At 45.8% G+C, this 21,288-nt stretch overlaps 1 protein-coding gene across 3 annotated transcripts in view; it reads right to left on the bottom strand.

Annotated features, from left to right (window-relative positions):
* The window catches only part of LOC135324727 (lipoxygenase homology domain-containing protein 1-like), a 117,832-nt gene extending 106,829 nt beyond the window's left edge, over window positions 1-11,003 (bottom strand). For all 3 annotated transcript variants that reach the window (XM_064501585.1, XM_064501584.1, XM_064501586.1), the window contains exons 1-2: window positions 10,947-11,003; window positions 9,932-10,116 (exon numbers count right to left, since the gene is read on the bottom strand). In XM_064501585.1, coding sequence (XP_064357655.1) covers window positions 9,932-10,052 — 121 coding nt within the window. In that variant the 5' untranslated portion in view covers window positions 10,053-10,116; window positions 10,947-11,003. The remainder of the gene's footprint in view (window positions 1-9,931; window positions 10,117-10,946) is intronic.
* Window positions 11,004-21,288: the final 10,285 nt, after the last annotated feature.

The following is a 21,288-nucleotide window of genomic DNA, read 5'->3' on the forward strand; positions in this document are numbered from 1 at the left end:
AAGCCCGACAGCCCGCAAAAATTTGGTAGCAAGCACCGTAGCTGCCTTCTCCTGTCCACCCTCTCTCCTGCAGCCCGGCCGTCCCAGGAAGGCCGCAGCAGTCGGTGCCAAGATGCCGTCCCTGGGAAGCAGCGGGGCGGCACTAACTGATATGACCCCGCTGCATTAATTTAGCAGAAGTGTGACAGGCGAGCGGCTTGTCTGTCACTAATCAACTCAGCCACAGCTTCCAGCAGCTGAAAGGGAAGATTAATATTCTACCGAGAGCCAAGGGGGTTATTTTCGTGGAGGAGAACAGGGGAGGGCTGAGACGCCACGGGGACACAGGGCATGGCACTGCGCGTGGGGGGAAGGCCGTGGGGCTGCAGCCCTCCCTTCTAGGGCTGCCCCACTGACACCTCCGTCCCGAGGATGCGGGGTGCAGCGCTAGCTGAACACCCTGCCCAGGCTCTTCTCATTCAGCCCACACCACCCCTGGGTGCTCTCATCCACCCTCCCTCCTGCCGAGGACCACAGAAAATGCATGGACACACCCCAGCCAAATTTGAGGGCCATGTTGTTGTTTCCCCCTTTGGTTAAACTCAGGCCTTCCTTCCACCTTCAAACTGCAGCTGACTGCTCACCTGTGCGATGTTCATCTGTTAATGCAATTTATTTAGCAATATGATGTCGCAGTCGCTTGACATGCCGCAGGACGGAGTTGCCTGAGGAAATCTTGTGGCTAGCATTATCTGGGGCCCTCGCTGGGGCGTTCATGGACAAGCTGATGAATTCAAAGCAGCAGGAGCACCAGATCCAGGCAGGGAAGCAAAGCCAACCGTGTTCCAGTACGAAGAGCTACCACCTCCCACGGGGCACAGCAAGCTCTCTGTAGGCATCTCTGCCTGCCTCCCTCGCGCATGACCTGCGGTGGAGCAGGATGACAGCACAGCATCCACAGCTAAGGAACGTCACAGCTGTCAGACGTAACACGCACTGAGTTAAAAGCGGGAGACTAAGTCGTAGACGGCCCTGGATTCTCCTTGTAAGGCAACTTGTAGCAATTACTTTTCTGTTCGCAAAGTGCTCCCAAGGGTAGCAATGTTTAAGATCCACCCTGTGCTGGTCAGCACTGAAGCGGCGGATTTGGGACCAGAGAGGGTGGAATGAGCAGGGAGGAGGCATGGCTACTGTCTCTGACTTGTTACAGCTGCCAAAGAAATAAATTTGTGGTTAGGATGAAAAGCAGAAGAATTGGTCCTAGAGGAGGAGGCAAGACAGTTTCAATGCCTGACTCCACTGAAAGCTTTTTGCGTGAGCTTGAGAAGGTGGTTTAACTTCCCTATGCCTCAGTTCCTCACTGCCAGAGCAAGCCAGTAATTCCCGCCCACCAGAAACCCTCTGATGAAATATCTCCTCGCTGGAAAGCATCTGTCGAAATGGAAGCTCCTTTGTACCACTTCAGACGTTTTTCTCAGCAACAGCTGGACTTCTTGGTTAGTGCAGCCATTAAAAGGTTGGATAGCCCATGGTTAGGGCAGACAGCTGGGACCTGAAGTCCCCGATCCAACCTGATGGATTGCAGTTTAATTCTCTTCCTTCCTAGGAGAGAGCCCACCGCCACCAAGCTAACACCTACATGAGCTTCTCCTGGCCTGCTGGTGGAAACGTCTTATTTCGTTTTCATACAACACCACAGTATGTCTGGAGTCCCTACGAATGCTGCAGGGAGAATAAAACTCACCCAGCCCTAATCATTACACCTTTCTCTCCTGCAGCAGCAGGGACCCTAGAGATAACAAGGCAGAGGAAGACGAAACGGGAACCTGAAGCTACCCCTATTAAAGCAAACCGAGGAATCCTGTGGAGTTCAACGGGAGCCAGCTCTGCCTCTAAAACGCGGCTCCTTGTTGCATTAAACAGTTGCACATGGTTAGGGAAGATCTGTCTGTCCCTCAAGGAAAGGGCGGAATTGAAAAGATCGGTCGGGAGGTTTAGGGCGCGAGAGTAATTAATCTTTGTCAAGAGTAATTGACAGCTATCTTTCCTCACGAGCTGCACTTTCAGAGGTGAAGAACAGCTTCTTAAACAGAGGGTTCAGATTGGAAATTCAGATTACAAGCACCCCTGGAGCGCGGGGGATGCTGATGAAGGAAGAGCCCCGCGTTGCTTTCAGCCACGAGCGCGCTGCCCAAAGCGCGGTGCAAGTGGGGAAACACCGAGCGCGTCTGCACGTCGGTGGCACGCGTTGTCCCGGGCAGCACAGAGCCTGCGAGCTGCCACGACCCCGGGCAGCAGCTCTCTCCACGAGCCTGCTCTTAAGAGAGGTTATTGCTACTACCAAGGAAGCGTAACACATGGGAAAGGGAAATGATCAGATTTGCTCTCCTGAATATTACATTATTCTCAATTGTTGTCTCATGATCTTCCTGCCATCAGCTCAGCTGCTTGGTCTCACCGTCCAAGCCCACAGATTGCAAGATTCAGCCCCATTATGGGCAACTTTTATGTGAAATCAAAGCATGCATCAAGATGGTTAATATATTAGGATTCAGCTGGGATCATCCCTCTGCAGAGCTTGCGAGAGGCAATCTACCTCATGCAGGAGTCTTCGCTTGAGGGATATGCTAAACTGATGTTCCTACTGTGCCTTCAAAGCGATGATGACATATTGAAGTGAGCTTTAAATGACCTTGCTCAGGAGACAATAGCAGTTTAGCTGCAGAGGCATGGAGCTTAGCACGGGGTAACCCACCTTGTGACAGCGCCGTGGAAATCCCTGTTCACTTAATTCTCTAAGATTTCTCGTTGTTTTTCATTAGTTCAGCCCCAGGATGGGAGCCCATGGGAAAAGAAAAAAGACATTTCACAGAAGAAATATCCATTTCCCTCCCCTCCTGCTTCCCTGAGCCTGGTATATTCGAAATTGGGGAAATCACTGAAAAGAAACTCTTGGGTAAAATATTTTTGCTCGGAATACAGAGTAAAATAATTTTACGGTGTTGTTCAAAATTATATTAGCACCGTACTTCAGTCTCCCTTTTTATATATAATACTTTGTAAGTAAGTTACTTTATTTAAAAACTGACAGTGTAAAATAATTACAATATCTGGATATAATTGGTCAAATTTATGCCCATCTTCAGAGCCGTTCATTATCTGTTTTATACTGAATACATGTAGCTCTATATACCAGCTGCGCACAGAGATGGCTCATTCATTTCAAAATTTTTTTCTCTTGAAACAAGTGGTCCTTATTTATGTGAATTACAGGTCCCTATTTACATCCCATTTCTGAGCTCTGTGCTTCTTGTCTCCCTTCTGCTTTACAAGTCATCAGCGTTTCTTTTCATTTCTAGCTTTTCAGTTCCTCCTTGCTCTTGTCCAATTTTAGCGCTAAAAGATGAGGCAAAAAGTGCACCACAAAATGTTCCATAGCTGAATTGTTATAGGTGCGCTGGCCTAAGGGTATAAACGGCAAAGTCTGTAGGGAGAGCAAAAATCCTTATCAGATCAACTGATCTAGTTAGAAAACAAAACAAAGAAAAAAAAACAGATATTTCTGGATGCATAGTGTGCCTGATAGCATCACAGCTTTCTTCCAACAACTTTAGTTGGGTAGTAGTAGATATTCCTCCATCTAAAATCCTTGTTTATTGAATATCAGTGTGCAGCAAAGCCTCACCCTTAATATGGGCATTTGTCATTATTCAAAAATAAAGAATTTATATTTATTTCATAAATACATTTAGCTGCATTTGCCTGTGTTACTTATACACTTCCTGTTCCCAACATAAATAAAGTTGAGTTTTGATGAGCGGCTAACACCCATTAATATTTTGTTTCCCTACCCCAGATCTCCTCCTTTTTCTCTGACCTTCCAAATCCTCAGAAACACCTTCTTTTGGTTTTTTGTTCATTAAAGCTTCCAGAACATGACAGCACGTTTTGAATCATGACCCAGGGGTGGCAGAAGAAGTCCCACTCTGAGCACACAAGACTCTCCAGATCTGATGCTTTGTAAAACAAGGCTACAAAGCCCATCAGATGTCACCTGCTGGTTTCTCACATCCAAAATGCTGTTTTTAATCATAGCTTCCAACACCAGTACATTACTGAGAAATATTGGCTGCAGCTTCAGCTCAGATCCAGTCCAGCCCTTAGGCACATACGTCTCCCTTTGGGACAGGATGGACTTAGCTACTGACTCAAAGTCAAGCGTGAGCATCAATACCTGGTGCCCCAAGGGTTTTCTCGAACCCGAGCCAGGTCAGTCACTCATAAGTCTTCAACTCCGCCAGCATTAAAACCTTGGACAACGAACTGTGAAGCCTTACTAGATGCTTCCTCCCCAGAAGAAAGAAATAAAACAACTCATATTCCTAGCTCAAATATATGAGTTTTAGGTCCTAGTGGACCTGAAAGACTCAGAGAATATCTATGACACGTTAACTCTATGTGCACTCACACAGATGCTCTCAAAAGCATACCAGGCAGAGAAGTCAGTGTAGTCTGCTCCTTTGTATGGACAAACTGCCTTCATAACAGCATTTTAAGGAAACTGTTCTCCAGTTCTCTTTGCCTGTGGTGTTCTCCTCTGATCCACCATGAACACGGCCCATCCCCGTCTACTTGGGTGATCTCATTACCCCTCTGCTACATGAGGACAGACCAGTTACTCAAGGAAATGCATGAAAGACTAATGGATTGGGGCTGACCTGCAACTTGATCAACTGAACTTCTCGCTTTTGTAATTGTAATAAATATTGTTCTTATTTTTTTAAAGACCAAACTACCCTCTCCATACATAAGCACACTGGCACATCTCATCACTAATCTGCCTTTACTGGTATCCAGTTCCCAGTTGCTCGGTGTGACATTCTAGGCATATCTTCATAGGCATAACATTGCAGGGTGCAACCTCTCTGAAAGGCATAATATATCAGCTCTGAATCAGCCCAGAATTAGTGTGACCACTGATCTTCCCATTTAAAGCTGGTTCTTGTCACAGTGAGGCAGAAAGCCCATGTCTGCCTGCTAAAAGACCATGCACACTTACCCCTGGATACAGCACAGCTACGCCTAACCTGGACTTGGGATCCATTTTTGCCATATGACTAGTAAAAATTAGAAAAAAACAGTGACCAATGCCTGGCACTTTTAAGTCGTGGAATAATAAATGCAGTGCGACTGAGTTGGGTGCTCCCATTCTCAAGGTCCAGGTGCGCAATGTGTTGTGTCTGCCCTGCTCTCCAGAACGGTGCTTGATAACACACCCACTGCAAACACCATCATTATTAATAGGCCAGATAAGATTAAACTTTACTCAGAAAAGGTGTTATTACCACTGAAGTGAGTGGAGTAGTTACACAGTCTGAGTTCACACACAGTTCTGCCTTATTGTGAATACACAGCCTTGAAAGGGTTGGACATGAACTGTTGTCTGATGCGCATTTATGGCCTATTGTGTCCAGTCTTAAACAATTTAGGAGTGCTGATGGCCAAGGAGCCAGCTGGAAATCAGGCCTTGGCTCTGAACTTTGTTTGCAACAGCCAGGTTGGCAAGACTTGATGAAAATTTGACAGGTCAGCATTCATTTCAAGCACACAAAAGTCTAAATCCATTTTCAGGTATTTGAGCCCTTGCAAATGGTTTTAAGCACCAGGTGAGTAAATTCCCCCTTTGGAAATGATTGTTGCTTCTTTCTCTCGGTCAGAAAGTGCATGCAGAGAATTGTTCTGGTAAGGGAGAGATTTCAATCTTCCATCCAGGCTCATGGCTAACTAATACATCTCATCTGGTCCTAGCTAACCTCAGCCTCTTTGGCAAATGCAGACAAAATACAGCCTTGCAGAAAATATTCCAGCACTGCATCCTGAGACCGTTCAGCCCAGCTGAACCCAAATCTCTGGACTCCCTGCTTTCCAGCTGGGAGATAAAAGCTGTACACATCACATGCAGGGATGGAGAAATCCTCCCGCCTTAGCAGTTCCTGCAGGCAGTGCCAAGCCCGGCTCTGAGGGTCACCTTTTGCCACAGTGCGGGAACCACCACGGCGTGGACCATGAGTGTGGGAGACATGAGTCCTCTTGTGGGATGACCTAAAGGCTCTTAATCCACAGTCTGCAGAGCAGATAGTGACAAGAATATCCTGGTTTTTTTTCCTTTATCCTTATTTCTCAGCCACGATTTTAAAAGACAGTGCCAAAATGGGAGAGGCAGATTAGCATCTTTGCCAGTTCCATCATCAGCTCTCTCCTGAGCCTGGTAAACTGCCAACTTATCCTAACTTTGGTCATGTTTTTTGTGGCATGCCTGCACTAACAATCACCTGGACTATCACTTAACTTTTCCCATAGGCTGATAAAACTTTCCACCACAAGCAAACTGGGCTGAGAACAGGGCAGGCTGCAGGCATCAGGCAACGGCCTGGGAACGGGCTCCCACATTTTATTGGGTTTTGCACTTCCCCGGGTCAGTACGTCTTATTAGGGCACCTACAAGCTATTGCAAACGTTGTCCTCCCCCAACCACCGTTCACCGTTCAGCATAACGGCTCAGCCACAGTCAGGCAAACCAAAGGCTTCAGAAGCTCGAGGCAAGCAGCGTAACGCCGCACAACAGCCCTTCCTTGTAATTAATACCTGTAATGTAAGTTAATCCTGGCTGCCAATAGCAGCTGCTGGGTAAATAAGTCTGTGGCACTACCGCTGTCAAAGGGCCACGGGCATACGATGCCGCGCATATGAATGCAGGGAACAGAAGAGCATTCAAGCAGGAGCGCTGAAAATGTAACCTGCTCTCCTTGAGAAACGCGTGGCATTTGACAGGGAAAAGACAGGAGCTGTATTATTCAAATAAGTAAATGCAGTCACTCAGCTGTCTGCAATCATTAAGTCTTCCTGCCATCCCCAGCAAGTCTGTCTGGCTCATGAAAAGCTCTCCACTTTCCTTTTCTTCTTTTGTCCAATTTTTCAGTTGTATGCTGGCTATTGCTGGGGAACGTATTCTTTTCTGCCTTTTTTATAACACTTCTATTTTCTCCCTTAAATTAACCTCTTCGAAGCTCACAGCCCTGTGGGGATCCACTGGCTCACCTGTGCTCCTCACCAAGAAAGAGGCTGAGTCTCCCTGTGACTTGGCCAGGTTTTGGTCCAAACACCAACCAGCCCCTTCAAATACAAAGCCTCTACAGAGCTTCAACGAAGCAAAGCTTAACAAAACAGAATCAGTGCATCTTTCTCCAGTCCACCTCCCACACATATCACAGAAAACATGCACGTCCCAGCAGCAACCTCCAGTTCAAGGTAGGAAGATAAATCCTCAGGACAAAGATGATAGAGCTCTCTGGGAGGAGATCAAAAGCTGAAGATGTTGTAGGTGAGGGAACATGGAAAAAAGGTTTTTTGGTTACCTCCAAAAAATGTACCAGACTGAAGCAGGAAATGCAGCATGAAAGCAAAGCGCAAGGCTAAAGTCTGACATCAGTGCCCAAATGGTTCACAGAGAAGAACTAAAGACAAAAGGGAAACAATGACTCAAGAAACATGACAAAAAAGAGACCAGAGTGGCACTGAACCCTGCTAATCAGCACACAGCCTTAAAAGGGAGCAAGGCACATAGCTACAGGCACATGAAATCACCAAACCACATAATTATGCATTTGTCTAGTAGCCTGGAAAATATGAGTACTCTCAGAGTAAACACTTCTGTTTAATCCATCTGAAAGAAAGAAACAAATTTAGGGCAAACAGCTTGCACCTACGAAGGAAATCATCTCGCCATCTCATTTCAGACCTCTACAGATTCAGAGGGAGCCAAAATGAGTCCAGACAAATTCACCTTTGCAGTTGACAGCTCACCTCAGCAGCCCGGGAATGTTTATCTGCCATTAATTATGGTTCAAGGGCAATGGCAACCTGAGAGAGCTGAGCGAACCCTCTCCTCTTACAGATTCGTACCTGTCGCCTGGAAGGTGTCCAAGCCTTCGCCCGTGTCTCTGGCCTCAGCTCAACTCCCCATGTTTCCCTGGAGGGGCTGCAAAACTGTGGTGCTTCAAAGCAGCATTTTCGACCCGATCAGGGAGGTGTGAACACACATGCTTCTGACAAATATCTGGTTGTATCTCTTCTTTCACACTCTTAAGGTGGGGGACAATCTTATCTGTATTTGCCCTGGACGTACAGCACCAAGCGTGTCGTCAGCAGTTGGTATATAACATCAAACCACTTCTCCAGAGGAGCGAGCGCTTGGGACTAGCATCGCAGCGGACAAAATACAAAGCTGCTCCAGCAATTTCGTTGGAGCTATGCTGATTTTTACCAGCTGAAGGTTTAGCCCACAGATTTTTTTCCTGCCAAGAGACAGGTGTTGAACAGGGTGGAGGAAACCACTTGCGCTCATTTGAATCCGCTCTCCCAGGCAGAAACAATAATAAATTCAAAGAAAGTGTTGTGTTGTTTCAAGATCTATTGAGTAGTTGACTTCCTCCTCGAGGGACCTCTCTTTAATTGCATATTGCTTTGACTCATACACCACCTCCTCCTGACCCCTCCCGCCCCTCAAGTATCTTTAACTCTTCCCTTTCTCAGGCTGAATGGGTAAAAGAGCAGTAAAGCAAGCATTTGCTGGGTGGGTTTTTGGCAGAGCATCCCCAGACATTATTTCATTCCCCTATGGCAACCACCCTGGAGAGTTCTGCACCTATAAAATGCTTCCACATACATTTTTTGTCAATGGATATTATTAGTGTATGTCAGCTCATGCAGTATCCTTTAATATTTGCATCTTCAACATATTAAAACTGCCTTAGGAGGTCACATCTTACTAGTGTGTGTGGGGAATTGTCTAATAATCCATGGACAAACAGCATCACGGCATATTGTTTCAATGTTAACTTTAAACAGAATCCTAATAAAAATAACAATTCTTTGCCTTTCTAGAGCATCTATCAATGCTCAAAGCACTGTACTGCAGTTGGCATTAAACTGTTTTTACCAAAAAAAAAAAGGCCTGAAGTGTTCATGTTGACAGCGCTAGGGCAAAAAAATTACTACTAATTGTCAAAAAGATGTGACACTATCAAAAGCACGAGCTTCCCCTCTTTTTCAAACTGTGCCTTTCCTTTCCCTCACACTTGTGGCTAATGATGGCAACACTTTGCTTTCCATGCCCATTTTTAGACTTCCAGAAAGGAGTGGTGCATTGGTGGGGTCATGAGGAAAACACGACTTGGTTTCCTCGTTAACAGTTGGAGCTAAACTGCCGACATACCACCTGAGGTGGATTTGCTGGCTCAGCTTTCACATCTCGATCATCTTCCCTCTCACGTTACACGCACCATACCTCACCACATGGCCTACACGCTGGTATCAATTTGGGAGTACATGTCTGGTTTGCAAGCTGTCCTGGCTCCATTTCAACATCATTAGCTTAAAACCACTCTGAAAAATAGGCACCGGTTCAATATGGATATCATACACATTCAGTAAACTGGTGTAGAGTTATAGAGAGGGGGTTGGCTTGTTTATGGAAATTTCCTGTGGGTCGTTACCAGAGACTGGAAACACTTAACGTCATGCACGGCATTGCAATCACGCTGTCTCTTCCAGCAACACACAGTGATGCTGGCTACATCTTCTGGGGTGCGGTACATCTCATACATTTTTAGTCATTTAGTCTAATTTAAAGTAGTCATCTTGGCTTATTCTGTACTCAACAAACAAGAGAAGCATCTCCATGTGGTGGCCCAAAGATGTCAGGTCTAATGCTGGAAGAAAGACTTACCCTCTGGAGGCATCTTCCTGTATCTCTCTCCACTGAACAATGAAAAAACTTAAATAAATTAGCTTAGACTAAATGGTTAACTTTGATGTGGCTGAGGTCATATGAAAGCAACCCTGCCCTTTCTGAGAAGAAAGCAGAAAGCCGAGCTTTTGGGGAAACCCTTACTTTTGGGCACGTCCATGGGGTTCAGGCTGCCGATGAGATCCCTGACGTACAGTCCGTCTCCATCCTCCTTGCTCAGCCAGTTGTTGCACGGGAAGTAGAAACGGAGGTGAGGTCTGTTCATGTCCGTCACTATCACGCGGTCGAGGAACCAGCCTGCGTTCAGCCCGGTGTTGTCGTGCTCGATCCTAGAGAAGGAACAAACCGTGTGTGAGGGCCTGGATTTGGTATTTTGATGAAGGCTGGCAACCAGCGCAATAATTTTGTGCAATATTTTATTTAGGCAAAATTAGAGTAAGTATACCCCAACTGGCTACTGTGGCCTGGCTATCCAAAGCATTTCACGGGACTCACGCACCTCCACGGGGTATTCTGTAAAAGAATAACCTTCCGTCTGTGCTTGTGGGCAGATGTCATATGTGTGTATTTGTGCCACCACCTGCAAGGGGATGCACGCAAACATACTCACGCGTGCCTGTCCATTCAACATTTGCATTCGTTCACCTTATATTACATCTAAAACACATGTAACAATCCCCCCCCACCCCATACCCCTTGTGCTCCCTTTTCTTCTTACTCCATTTTATCCACCTCTTCCCATTTTCCCAGCTTTCTGTGGATCACTTACTAATTTTTGTTTTATATAAGTCAATCATTAGGTGATTAAACATAACGGTTATCATTTTTATTACCCTAATTCAGCAAAAGGGAACGGCAAACCCTTTTTCCCTCAACAGGACATAAAAACAATCCTAACTGCTTTTCTGCGTGATTGCATATGACAGAAATAGAATTCTTGGTGGGGAACGTGGATGGTTATAAGCAATACCGTAGGTGATTTCACGCTTCAGTTCAAATCTTAGGCAGTAAACAAGCTTTTACCACCCCTTAACTTCACCTTGATAGAAGCATGTCCGCGAGTAATGAATAAAACGTGGCAACGCTGCAACCTCCATTGCCTATCATCCGATTAGCACCTCGCGGAGCAGGTATCGCGGTAGTAATGTTATGCAGGTACCTTATTTTCTTTATTTGTCCGACGTTGTTGGTTTTCACTCGGAACACATCTGTCTTGCTCCTCTCGAAGGCCGTGCTGCTCCTGTAACACACGGGCACCGAGCGCTAGGTCAACGAAAGAGCAACCTTGCCAGCAAATACGCGCCGCGGCTTATCTGAGCACTAGCGTTTAAGGACGAAGAACTGTCATTTCTAGCACCGGCCAAACCTACTTTCCAACGTCCTCTTTCTCCTGACAGGCCTTGGGTGGCTTTAGGTACTGATGTTTAACGAGGGAGCAGACCTTTTCCCTTCTCAAACCCTAAGAGCCTTTGCAGAAGCTGAGATTGAAATTTGGGGGGGGGAATGCAATGCTGGCCCAAGCAGATGCAAGCCTTGGATCACATTCCATATCTCCTCCAAAAATAAGGCAGGACAAAGACTTTCAAAATCCTCAGCTAAATCACCGGGCAAGGTAAGAGCTGTGGGAGCACATTAGACTTTCCCCTTAGCAAGGGGCTTTCAGGGGTCTCCAAGAAAAATTGGCAGTGAGGTCATTTCAAGGCAGCACCGATCAGGCAATAATTAAGAACCTCAGCTCTTTTTGATGGCACCTCACCTAGGGCTCCTCACCCCTGCTAACCCACCCATCGGTTACTAAAACACGGGAGCCACCAGCAAAAATGCTCAGCCCTTGCAGTGGAAGCAGTGTGGAAGATGCCTCCCTCACTCATTTTGCAGGGGCTCGGCGTGTTTTCCGCCTCCGTTCCCCGCTCCCGGACACGTCCTCTCCTTGCAGAGCGGAGCAGCTCCCGGTGCGGGGGCCAAGGGGCTGGCGGCTGCCTTGCCCCCGGCGCTGCGCGTCCGCCCCGAGCTCAGCCAGAGATAAAAGCAGGCCACGGCAGCACAGGCTCCGCTCTTCCAGCTTGTTTTAAAACAGCTGCAAAGGACGTTTTGATGGTTTTCTCATATATTTTCTATCTGATTCAAAGCAAAATGCCTGAAGGCCAGGGACCGTTTTCTCTTTTTTTTGGTTAAGCATGCAGTTTGTATTTCGCAGGTGCAAGCAGAAGGCAATATAAAGTATATTGGCCTGGGTCGGGGCAGCTAGGATTTAATTCCCAGCTCTGCCTTCAGCCTGCGGTGTGATCTTTGGCAAGCAGCTTCACCCTTTCTGAGATCCTGTTTCCCCCCAAACCGCTACGAATAACATGAAGGCAAAACCTGTCCTTGCTCTTAAGGCACAGCCTCTGCCACCTGCCTCCCCGGTGGGCCCCGGTCTCGCCTGGGCTGCTAAGTGCTATCACAGGTAATTAATACAGCAAAAAGCAGAAGTCGTATTAAAGCGAACAAGAAACTACAGCGGCATAAAGCCGCCATGACAAGCAGCTCGCACTCGGAAAGTTAATGAATATTGATAAGCCAAGCACCGGGGTTTGGTTTTGCTCAGCTCGTTAAAGGATCTGCACGAGCCTCCGCTTAAAGGTTATTCTGCGTGTTCGGCGAGCACGGGTGCAGCTCCTGCTCTTCCCAACGCCGCGCTAGGACCATCGCCGCTGCACGAAAAGGCTAAGGCGGTTAACCTTGCCGTGAAGGCAAGAGACAACTAAATCCAGCCCAGCCTCCCTCCGCCGGGCCGTCGAAGGGCGAACAGCCAGCAAGCGCCAGGCAAGGCACTCGCCAGGCTCGAGCGAGCCGGGTAACGACAGCGGTTTCCCCCCGCGCTCGCTCGGGAGGGCGATGCAACGCCGCCGACTACTCGGAGCGCTACGGCGATGGCATCAAAGCATTAAGCGAGACTAATTAGCCAAAAGCTTTCTGAGCACCAGCCCCGGCGGCTGCTCGTTTACGGCATCCGTGCACCGAGCCGGCTTCTGCGGCTGCTCGGGCCGTGGGACCGGGGCTCGGAGAGGCAGAGGGGAAATTTGGTGCTCGAACAGCACCGAGCAGATGGCCACAATTGCTACCCCAAGGTGTGTGCAGAGCCGGTGCTCCGTGCATCTAGAAGGAGCTCAGGAAAGGATTGGGAAATGGGACTGACACCTTGGGAAGCATCGATGTCGAAAGGTGGGAAGAATTTGATGTACGTCTCCCTTCCCTCGAGCTGGATATGTAGCATCCATATGTAGCAAAAAATATATACATATGTTTTAAGGAAGAAAAGAAAGAAAAGGCAAACCCTTATTGCTCTGGTATCACCAAGTAAATGGGAACAGGGAGAGGGAGAAACTATTCCATGGTAAATAAGGGACACTGAAGTCTATCCAAAGAAAAAAAAAAGAGAGAGAGAGGAGAAATTACAGCCAGGCTAAGTCAGAGCGTGGTCCAGGCTAAGGCTGCAGTAAGAAATTCATAGTCCGAGTAGCATAAGGAGCTCCTTACACCAAACAATGTAGCACGCTGGATCGCACAGCTCCAAATAAAGCAGAGAAAAATCTGGCTTGGAAATTGCAGCACTAAATTTCCAAAGTTCAAGCTTGACTGGGTTCAGACCCAGGGCTCGGGCATGACCAGCCATAAGTAAACGCTTAGCCTAAAGGTTGGCAGAGTTTCTCCTGGAGCCCTGTCGTTTGGCTGGGATATCAGGCTAGGGCAATTTCAGAACTATGTTTCAATTTTTTTTTTTTTTTTTTTTTTTTGGCACATATTTAACTGACTTTAACAGCAGTTGGGCAAAACACTGTGATAGACTATAAAAAAAAATAGAGCTAAGGAAGAAATACCCAGGGAATCCGAGAGTCAGCAAACTTCGCTAAAGACGAAGATATGAGATTTTCGGTTATATTTGGTATCTGAAATTGCTCTCAGATCTCTCTGGTTGAAGAGCTCCTCACTGGCAGGTTGCACCACTCGCAGCTCTGCAAACGTGCAGATCATCACCTGTCTGCTTTGGTGCTCCGTGCCCTAAAAAGCAGTGCAAGACTTGGTGCCTGTTCCCATGTAATATTTACAGACCTCCACACGCATCTCTGCCACAGGCCGCTGGAGCAGAGCCGACACCACGAGCGTTTCGTTACTACACGGGATGTCGAAAATGAGAAACGTTCCTGTCGACACCACGGTTGGATATGCCATAACATGAAAAGTTGCACCAGTAAATCACTTTTTTTTTTCTAAATAAGGGGGAGGGATTAACAAGATGTAATTCCAGAGCCTAAATGTCTGGCTTGAAATTGAAATTTTGAGTATTTGCAGGAAAGAGCCTGCACTTCTGATCAGCTAACAAAACCCTTTCCAAGGCTGAACATAGGGAAAACGCAGGTACTGATCACAGCAGAGGCATCAAAATAACAACCCCAACCTCTGGCATTAATGCAATGACCTGAATGAACTTAGCTTTGGTGGACAGACTTGGCTTTTTGCTGTTAGGATGGTCATACGGCCAAACCACATCTGCTCTTGACGCAGAGCTCCACCAGCAGCATCGCTCCCCTCCTTCTTGGAGGGACGAAGGCTCCAGAGGGTTTGGCCTGCAAATGCGTTGCCAAGCATCAACTTTTCATGGGATATTTTGGTAGCATGACTTCCATAAAGAAAAAATTGCACTTCATGATGGCAACCTTAAATATGCTGTGTATCTTTTTGTTATCTACACTCCGGCTGTTATTTTCTGGAGAAACAATAGGTAAAGCAGATAGTGCTATCTGTAACTTTGCATAGGTTGCCCAACGTTTCTCCATTTCAAATTGCGTTGTTACTTGCATCTACTTTGCCAAATTTGGGGCTAAATTCTTTACTGAAAATTGCCATCCCATTCCTGCAGGGAAATATATTGGAAAATGTTAATAAAAATGATCTCAGGCATTTTTTTAGACTGAGATTAAAGAGTGCCATGTAAGCATTATGGATCTGTGCTGCCATAAATTAGGGTACAAGTAGATACATAAAGCTGCTTTAAAATAGTAAACGCACTATGTCATTAAGAATATTGCAGCCTTTTTCTGAAGAAGTGCTTCGGTCTTCAGCAATGGTGTGGGCAGGCTTTCATTGCATTTGTAGCTCATATAAAACTGGTTTATTTTAATTAGTAGCCTGGACAGCCTTTTTTATACCAGCTTTCTAATACTTTCTAACTTTCTATACTAACTACTGAGCTTAAATAAGCTTTCAGCCCTGTATTTGGTTATTTATTCTAGAGCCGTCAAACAACAAAATCAGATCTTCTGCAGCCTGGTCTGGCTCTGCTGTAGTAGAGCTACAGAGATTAACTTGCGCTAAACACCGCTGCACGGATGCTCTGCAGCTCATCTCTATTGGCTGGCGTTAGGGACAAGAAAAGCTCTGTATAGCAGCTCAAAACCAGGTGGAAGGAGCTGCCAATTAGAAGTATTGAGATATGAAATAAAAAAAAAAAAAAAAACCCTTGCACGCTTCTCAAATTCAGTGGCAGCATAAGCAGCTAGCTGTCACTCACCAGTTTTCTCTCTTTTGGATTGCCACTGCTGCTAAATCTTTTCTCTCTCTCTCTCTCTCCCTTTTTTTTTTTTAACAGAAAAAAAACCATGAATATTTATCGCGCTTGTCACAAGCAGGATGGCGTAAGCCTGACATTGAAAAGTGGATGTTTACACTAACAACAGATAAATAATTTTGCTATTAAACCCTGAATGGGGAGGGAAGCAGCATTCCCCGCTATGTTTTATGATCTGTCCTACCCTACGTCAGCCCAAGAGCAGGGAATCATGAGCAAGGAGGGGGAAAAAAAAAAATGCTAGGGAGGATCAGCACCGCTGGGTCTGTGCTGGACCAGGGAGAAGCAGCTTATGCCTGCAGGAACAGTCCCAGCAGCTGCCAAAATGCCACCAGGCGACAGAGCAAGAGCAGCCACCAGGGCCACAACGGAGCCCAGGGAAGGGGGAAAAACAGAGAAAAAAAAACCCCACATTTTGGGGAGCGCTTTTATTCTCTGGCTGAGCTACTTGGCCAGGTCTGCCCTAATGTAGATACCTGTTTTGGTACTGAAGCTGGGTGCTGTCGCTTCCAGAATTCACGCTCAGGCCCCCGTGAAGATGCGTGTCTGTTTTTCACAGCTACGTTATTGTCGGCAAATGTTAAAAACACATGATATTTCATCAGCTTGCCATGTCATCCCCGCTGCTGCACATGACAAACTGATCTGAAATGTCATGTATTTCACCACCAGCACACAATCACAAAAGAAATGAAAGACCTAGTCTAACCAGAAGCTGAAATGGTAGTACCATCTTTAGGCAGTGCATGGTATTTTACCTTTTCATCATACACTGGGAAATATGAACACCTATAAAATGTCATGCATTTGCAGTCATGTCATAAGTGAACTCATGTAAACGTTAAGTTGAAAGATGCATGAGATTCCATCCTTTTGCCATATTCACAAAGCTGCATAGCACATTTAAGGGGCAAACTGGCTGTTTCACTGTTTCCTGTTTAGAAGACGAGACTATCAATTAAGCAGGAGATTGCAGAGATTCCCGCACTCAGACTAGCTTTTCTCTCGCTGCTGTTCGCTGAAGCGCTGTAAGGTGCCAGACTCTGCTCAGAGACGCAGAAATTTTGCTGATGTTTGGGAAACCCCCAGTGGAAAATTGTAGTTGCAATTCTAGCAGTTGCCTCCCACGGGACCAATTTTTAAGAGCCCTGAATTGCAGGAGGTTGGCTTCCTATGCCTTCCGCCTTTGCTTGCAAACAGCTCAGCCATCTGCTCTCTGCAGCAACAAGGGCCAAGCCCAAAACGCTAACTCAGGTCTGAACAGGCTCCGACTGCTGCGGCTGCGAGCTAAAAATCCTTCCCGCTTTCACAAAAAAAGAAAAGAAAAGAAAAACCTACACAACGACACACAGTGCAGGAAGAAGGAGCAGGCATTAACCAAAGTGCCAGCAAAGCCAACTGAGACAGCTTTTGGTAACTCATTTAAGGTGACAGCTGACTACGAAACAGTAATTCTGCTATCAGAATCTCCTGACTTCCTCTCCAAAGGGCACATGCTTTTTTCCTTAAATAATTTTTGGATTCTTTCCATAGCCACGTGCAGAAGAGCTCTTTCCCAATTAAATGGCTCTTTGTAGAAATGCTGACCACAAGAAAACTCCCTGGAAGCAGATACCTCCTTGATGGCTTTGCCAAGTGCTGCTAGGCAGGTTTGAGAGCAGCTGTGGGAAAGCAACCCTTTCCCCAGCAGAGATGTTGCCATTGACCTGCTACGGGGCCCCATCATCTTCTACCTCCTTGCCTCGCTTTCCTTCTCTATAAAACCAAAGGAAACGGCGCTCAGCATTTTAAGTCCTTTGGGATGTCTGGATAAAGTTCACAGAATAAAGTGCTGTGATTAGATATAGGATATATAATCAGCGAGTTCTCACTGACGTTTCTAAGGAGGCTGGCTTAACAAAACTCCTTTTGCTAAGGAGTTTTTCAAATATGGCAAACAGGGCTGAAATTTCATGTATTTTCTTTACCATTCCCATATCATTTTCTTTACAGACTCTCATGTTTGAGTTGCTTCACTCGGAAGAGAAGCTCTTTTGAGGGTAAAATTTAAAATAGTTGCAGGTACCTCTTGTCGGTGCTGTAGAAATGGAGAAAATGGGACGTTACCGTGTGACATTAGCAGCAGGTTAATATTTTTTGAAGCACATTTTCAAGAAAACCCAAACAGTAAGAACCCCAAAACCCAGAGACACACAGCTCCTCCTAGACCCTGTGGAGAAGGGATTTCCGCTCTCTGCTAGCACGATCGTTGCCCTAAGGGACAACGAGATCGCACAGAGCTGGGGCTTTGCTGGTGAACTGTCATGGCTCAGCTGAAATGAGCAGCAATCAGCTCAAAGCAGCCAATCTGCCTCTTCTCCACATCCACTGGCTCTCCTGCTCCACCGCTGCCTGACTTCTGCAGACCGTTGTCCTACACACTTTGGCCAAAGCTGCCCTCCACATTTGGTCAGGACCAGTTTTTAAAAGGATAGGTCCACATTTGCCAGCTTTGGTGCCTAAGAGGAGGTTTCTGCTTCCACAGTTTGGCACCTCGTTAAAAGTCATATCATTTCCCCAGGAACTGGGCACCTGCTGACTCTGATGTTCACCTTTTTGGGGGGAGGAAGCTACTGAGACAGTTAGAAGCCTGATCTTAGGTCCTTAAATCATAAAATACTGCTTTCATTGAGTCCAGCACAATGGTAAGAACTGAGAAGCCACATCCAAAGGATGCCATTAGCATTACTGGAGGGAAACTCAGATCAGGGCCTGAAAATGCTGTCCTCACGCAGCAGATAGGTGTCCTTGGAGCTTTCTAAAGAGTAATTCGATGGGTCTGAAGTAACATTGTTAATGGGTAGCCACCTACAAGATTTAGGCTGTTGCCATGCTATCTAATTGACTTTGCATTTTAGGCTTCAGTGGGATTTTTTGCAGCTGAAAACAGCCCATCGTGCCCACTCCAACAGCACTGAACGTTCTCAACTCCTAAATCAAGGGCTCCTAATTTAAGCTTTCAGAAAAGCAAGTCAACTCCCACCCCCCATAAGTGTGAGCCTTATGTAATCTGGATCTGGATCTACATTTTCCACCTACAGAAGGGAATGCAGGTTTGCAAGGCATCGGGTAAGAAACATGCAACAGCAAAACTCCTAATTTCCCCAACAATTTTGAAATACCTGTTAGATATATTCCCTCCGCATCCATCAGCACAATATTACATTTCATCAAAATGCAATAAAAAGTTACTGAGAAACAGGCCTCAAGGATACAGCTGTCATTCCAGATACTCACTTGCTTGTGAGATGAGTCTTGGGAGTAATCCCGAACTCTCCAAAGAGAGTAACGAAGACATTGGCATCAGTCCCTGCTCCCCGGACATCGCCTGTCACCGTCACCACCTCGTAAACTGTGGAAGGAGAAAAGAAAGATCAGGACAAGAGGAGAAATCCCTCACCCTACACTTCAAAGATCAAGATCGCTTCCCAACCGGAGCTGAAAAATAGACCCTGGGGTGGATCTCTGCTCCCACCACCGAAACAAGCCCATCTCCTGGGCAGACACAGCCACTGCTAGAGATCAGGACAGCTAGCAAAAAATCACTGTGTTGAGGTAAAACTGCTCAAGACACAAAACGGAAAGGGATCAAGTTCGGACAGGCTTTACCGAAAATAAAACAACACTTCTCTGTGAACACTCGTCTCCCCTAGCATAATGCACGTGCATGTATTATATCTAACAGGGGAATTTACGTGAAGTGTTGGAGTAAAGCTGCTGAGCCATTATTCATCCGTGCACATGTCAACGCAACGCACTCGTCCCCGTTTGCTCTGGTAATATATTTGTATAAAGCTTAGAAATCACTATAGCCAGAAAGTTTGCCTTTCACTTGTTCTGCAGACTTCACCAAAGAATGAACGGTAAATCACAATGAGAATATGGTAGGAAAATGCTTAAATTAGAGTTTTAAAGCTCAATCTATTTATCTTTCGAAGCAGTAGATTGAGTAGTGACTTTATTACCACACATGAATATCTTCTCCGGAGAAATTCAGATAAAAAAGAGCCTTTCTACTACAGTGGAGGAAAGCATGACAAAATCCAATGACCAGAATTTAAAGCGAAATAAATTAAAATTATGGTCAGACACACATATCTTAAGGTTGGTGATATGTTGAGTTTGAAGAAGACTCAAGGCTTGACAACAGGTTACTTTTCTGAAGGACATGCCACGGTTGGTTCAGAATAGAGGGAACTGGGTGAAATTGTAGAACTCCACCAACGGCCAGACCAGGTATCCTGATGGCCCTTCTTGGCTTTAGACCACGTGGTGGTCATTAGCTAATAACCATATTTCAGGCTTAGACCTAGAAGTTGGAGTAATGGTTAAACTTTTAACATTTCATCTTGCACAACCCGACTGCTACGTATGTGATTTCTTGAACCTAACACTGTAAAAACATCCTTCATGGAAGCAGCAGCAATAGTACATATTGTGCTATAGCCCATTTTTTCCTCACTGCATTACACACATATTCAAAAGAGGAAAAAAAAACGTGTTGGGACTATCCACTTTAAGCATCAGAATTTTTGCCCACTAGCACTCTATGCCTCAAAATATCACAGAGAATAAATCAAACGGCTATTTTAGCTGAAAGGCATGGAGACAGCATGCTGGAGTGAAACCCTGACTAGTCATGTAAAGCTGATCAGAAACCACTCATTTCCAGCAGCTCTATTGCACCAAGACAGGGAAAAAAAAAAACCTGTAATATTTTCCTAACCTTGCCTACCTATTAATGTTAATGGGACAGAAAATGGACAGTATTATAAGACAAGTATTAAGATACAATCTGTGCTCAGCTAAATTTTAAGAGATCCTTGGCTTAGCATATTTTACTTAGGAGCTCAAAGAACAAGGAGATATCTTTGCAGCAGTGTAGGAAAAAAAAATACAAAATCCACAGCAGGCACATGAACATATGAACAACGTTTCCTTTTCACCTTTCTCTTGTTAACATTCACATGTGCCAACAGGAGATGTTTGGCATAGGGCAAAGAGCCAAATGATATAGTTGCATTAGACACTAACAGCAGAACGACTTGCAGTCCACTTTGCCCCTGGTGATTCACTATGGATTGCTTCATGGTTTTCAGTGCTGCACCAACACAATTTGGGATACAGCAAACTTAGGCCATACTTTAAGCCATAATTTTGTAACAAAAGCAAAAAAAATTAATAAAATTAAATAACTTTGCAAAATTCTTGCATAAATTAAGTCATAATTTTGGGCAATATTGCTGCACTCATTTATAGTATCACAGAGGCTGAGCAAAATCTGGCCCCGTTCCTGCTTTTGGGGGAGTGATGCCTGCTTCAGGGGATGATGGGATAGCAAAGAAATTAAGTGTCTGAAACACCACTGTCAACAAGTCCCAATACTCCCCCCTCGCAAACCAAAACCTTTCTCCAGTTCCTGCCATGGGAGTCACGCAGCTGTGAGAAAACACAAACACATGAGGGGTGACCTGGGTCTGAGCCAGAACTGAGCACTCTGGACCCAGGTCCATTTCCTTTCTTTGGATTTCTCCTATTTTTGATCAAACACTGTGAGCTGACAGCTGTGATCTTTGCCAGGAGTATCTCTGCAATTCGAGGACCGGCAGGTGGAAAAGGCCACGGTGCTGTCGGGGCAGCATTTTATACACCAGGCACCATCTCATGGGGTCTAAGGAGGTGAGAACCATAGATTAGTGACATGTCTTAGCCACCCCAGGAGTTTACTCATGAATAATTGGATATTCTGGCTTTGAGACAAAGCGTCCAGCTTTAGCAAATCCCAGGCATAAACTTCTTGTATCTATTTGGGACAATAAAGCTGAATTAGCCAAAAAGCTTGAAATTGGATTTT

This window comes from Dromaius novaehollandiae, chromosome Z (assembly GCF_036370855.1).
Source record: "Dromaius novaehollandiae isolate bDroNov1 chromosome Z, bDroNov1.hap1, whole genome shotgun sequence".
Classification (NCBI taxonomy): Eukaryota; Metazoa; Chordata; class Aves; order Casuariiformes; family Dromaiidae; genus Dromaius; species Dromaius novaehollandiae.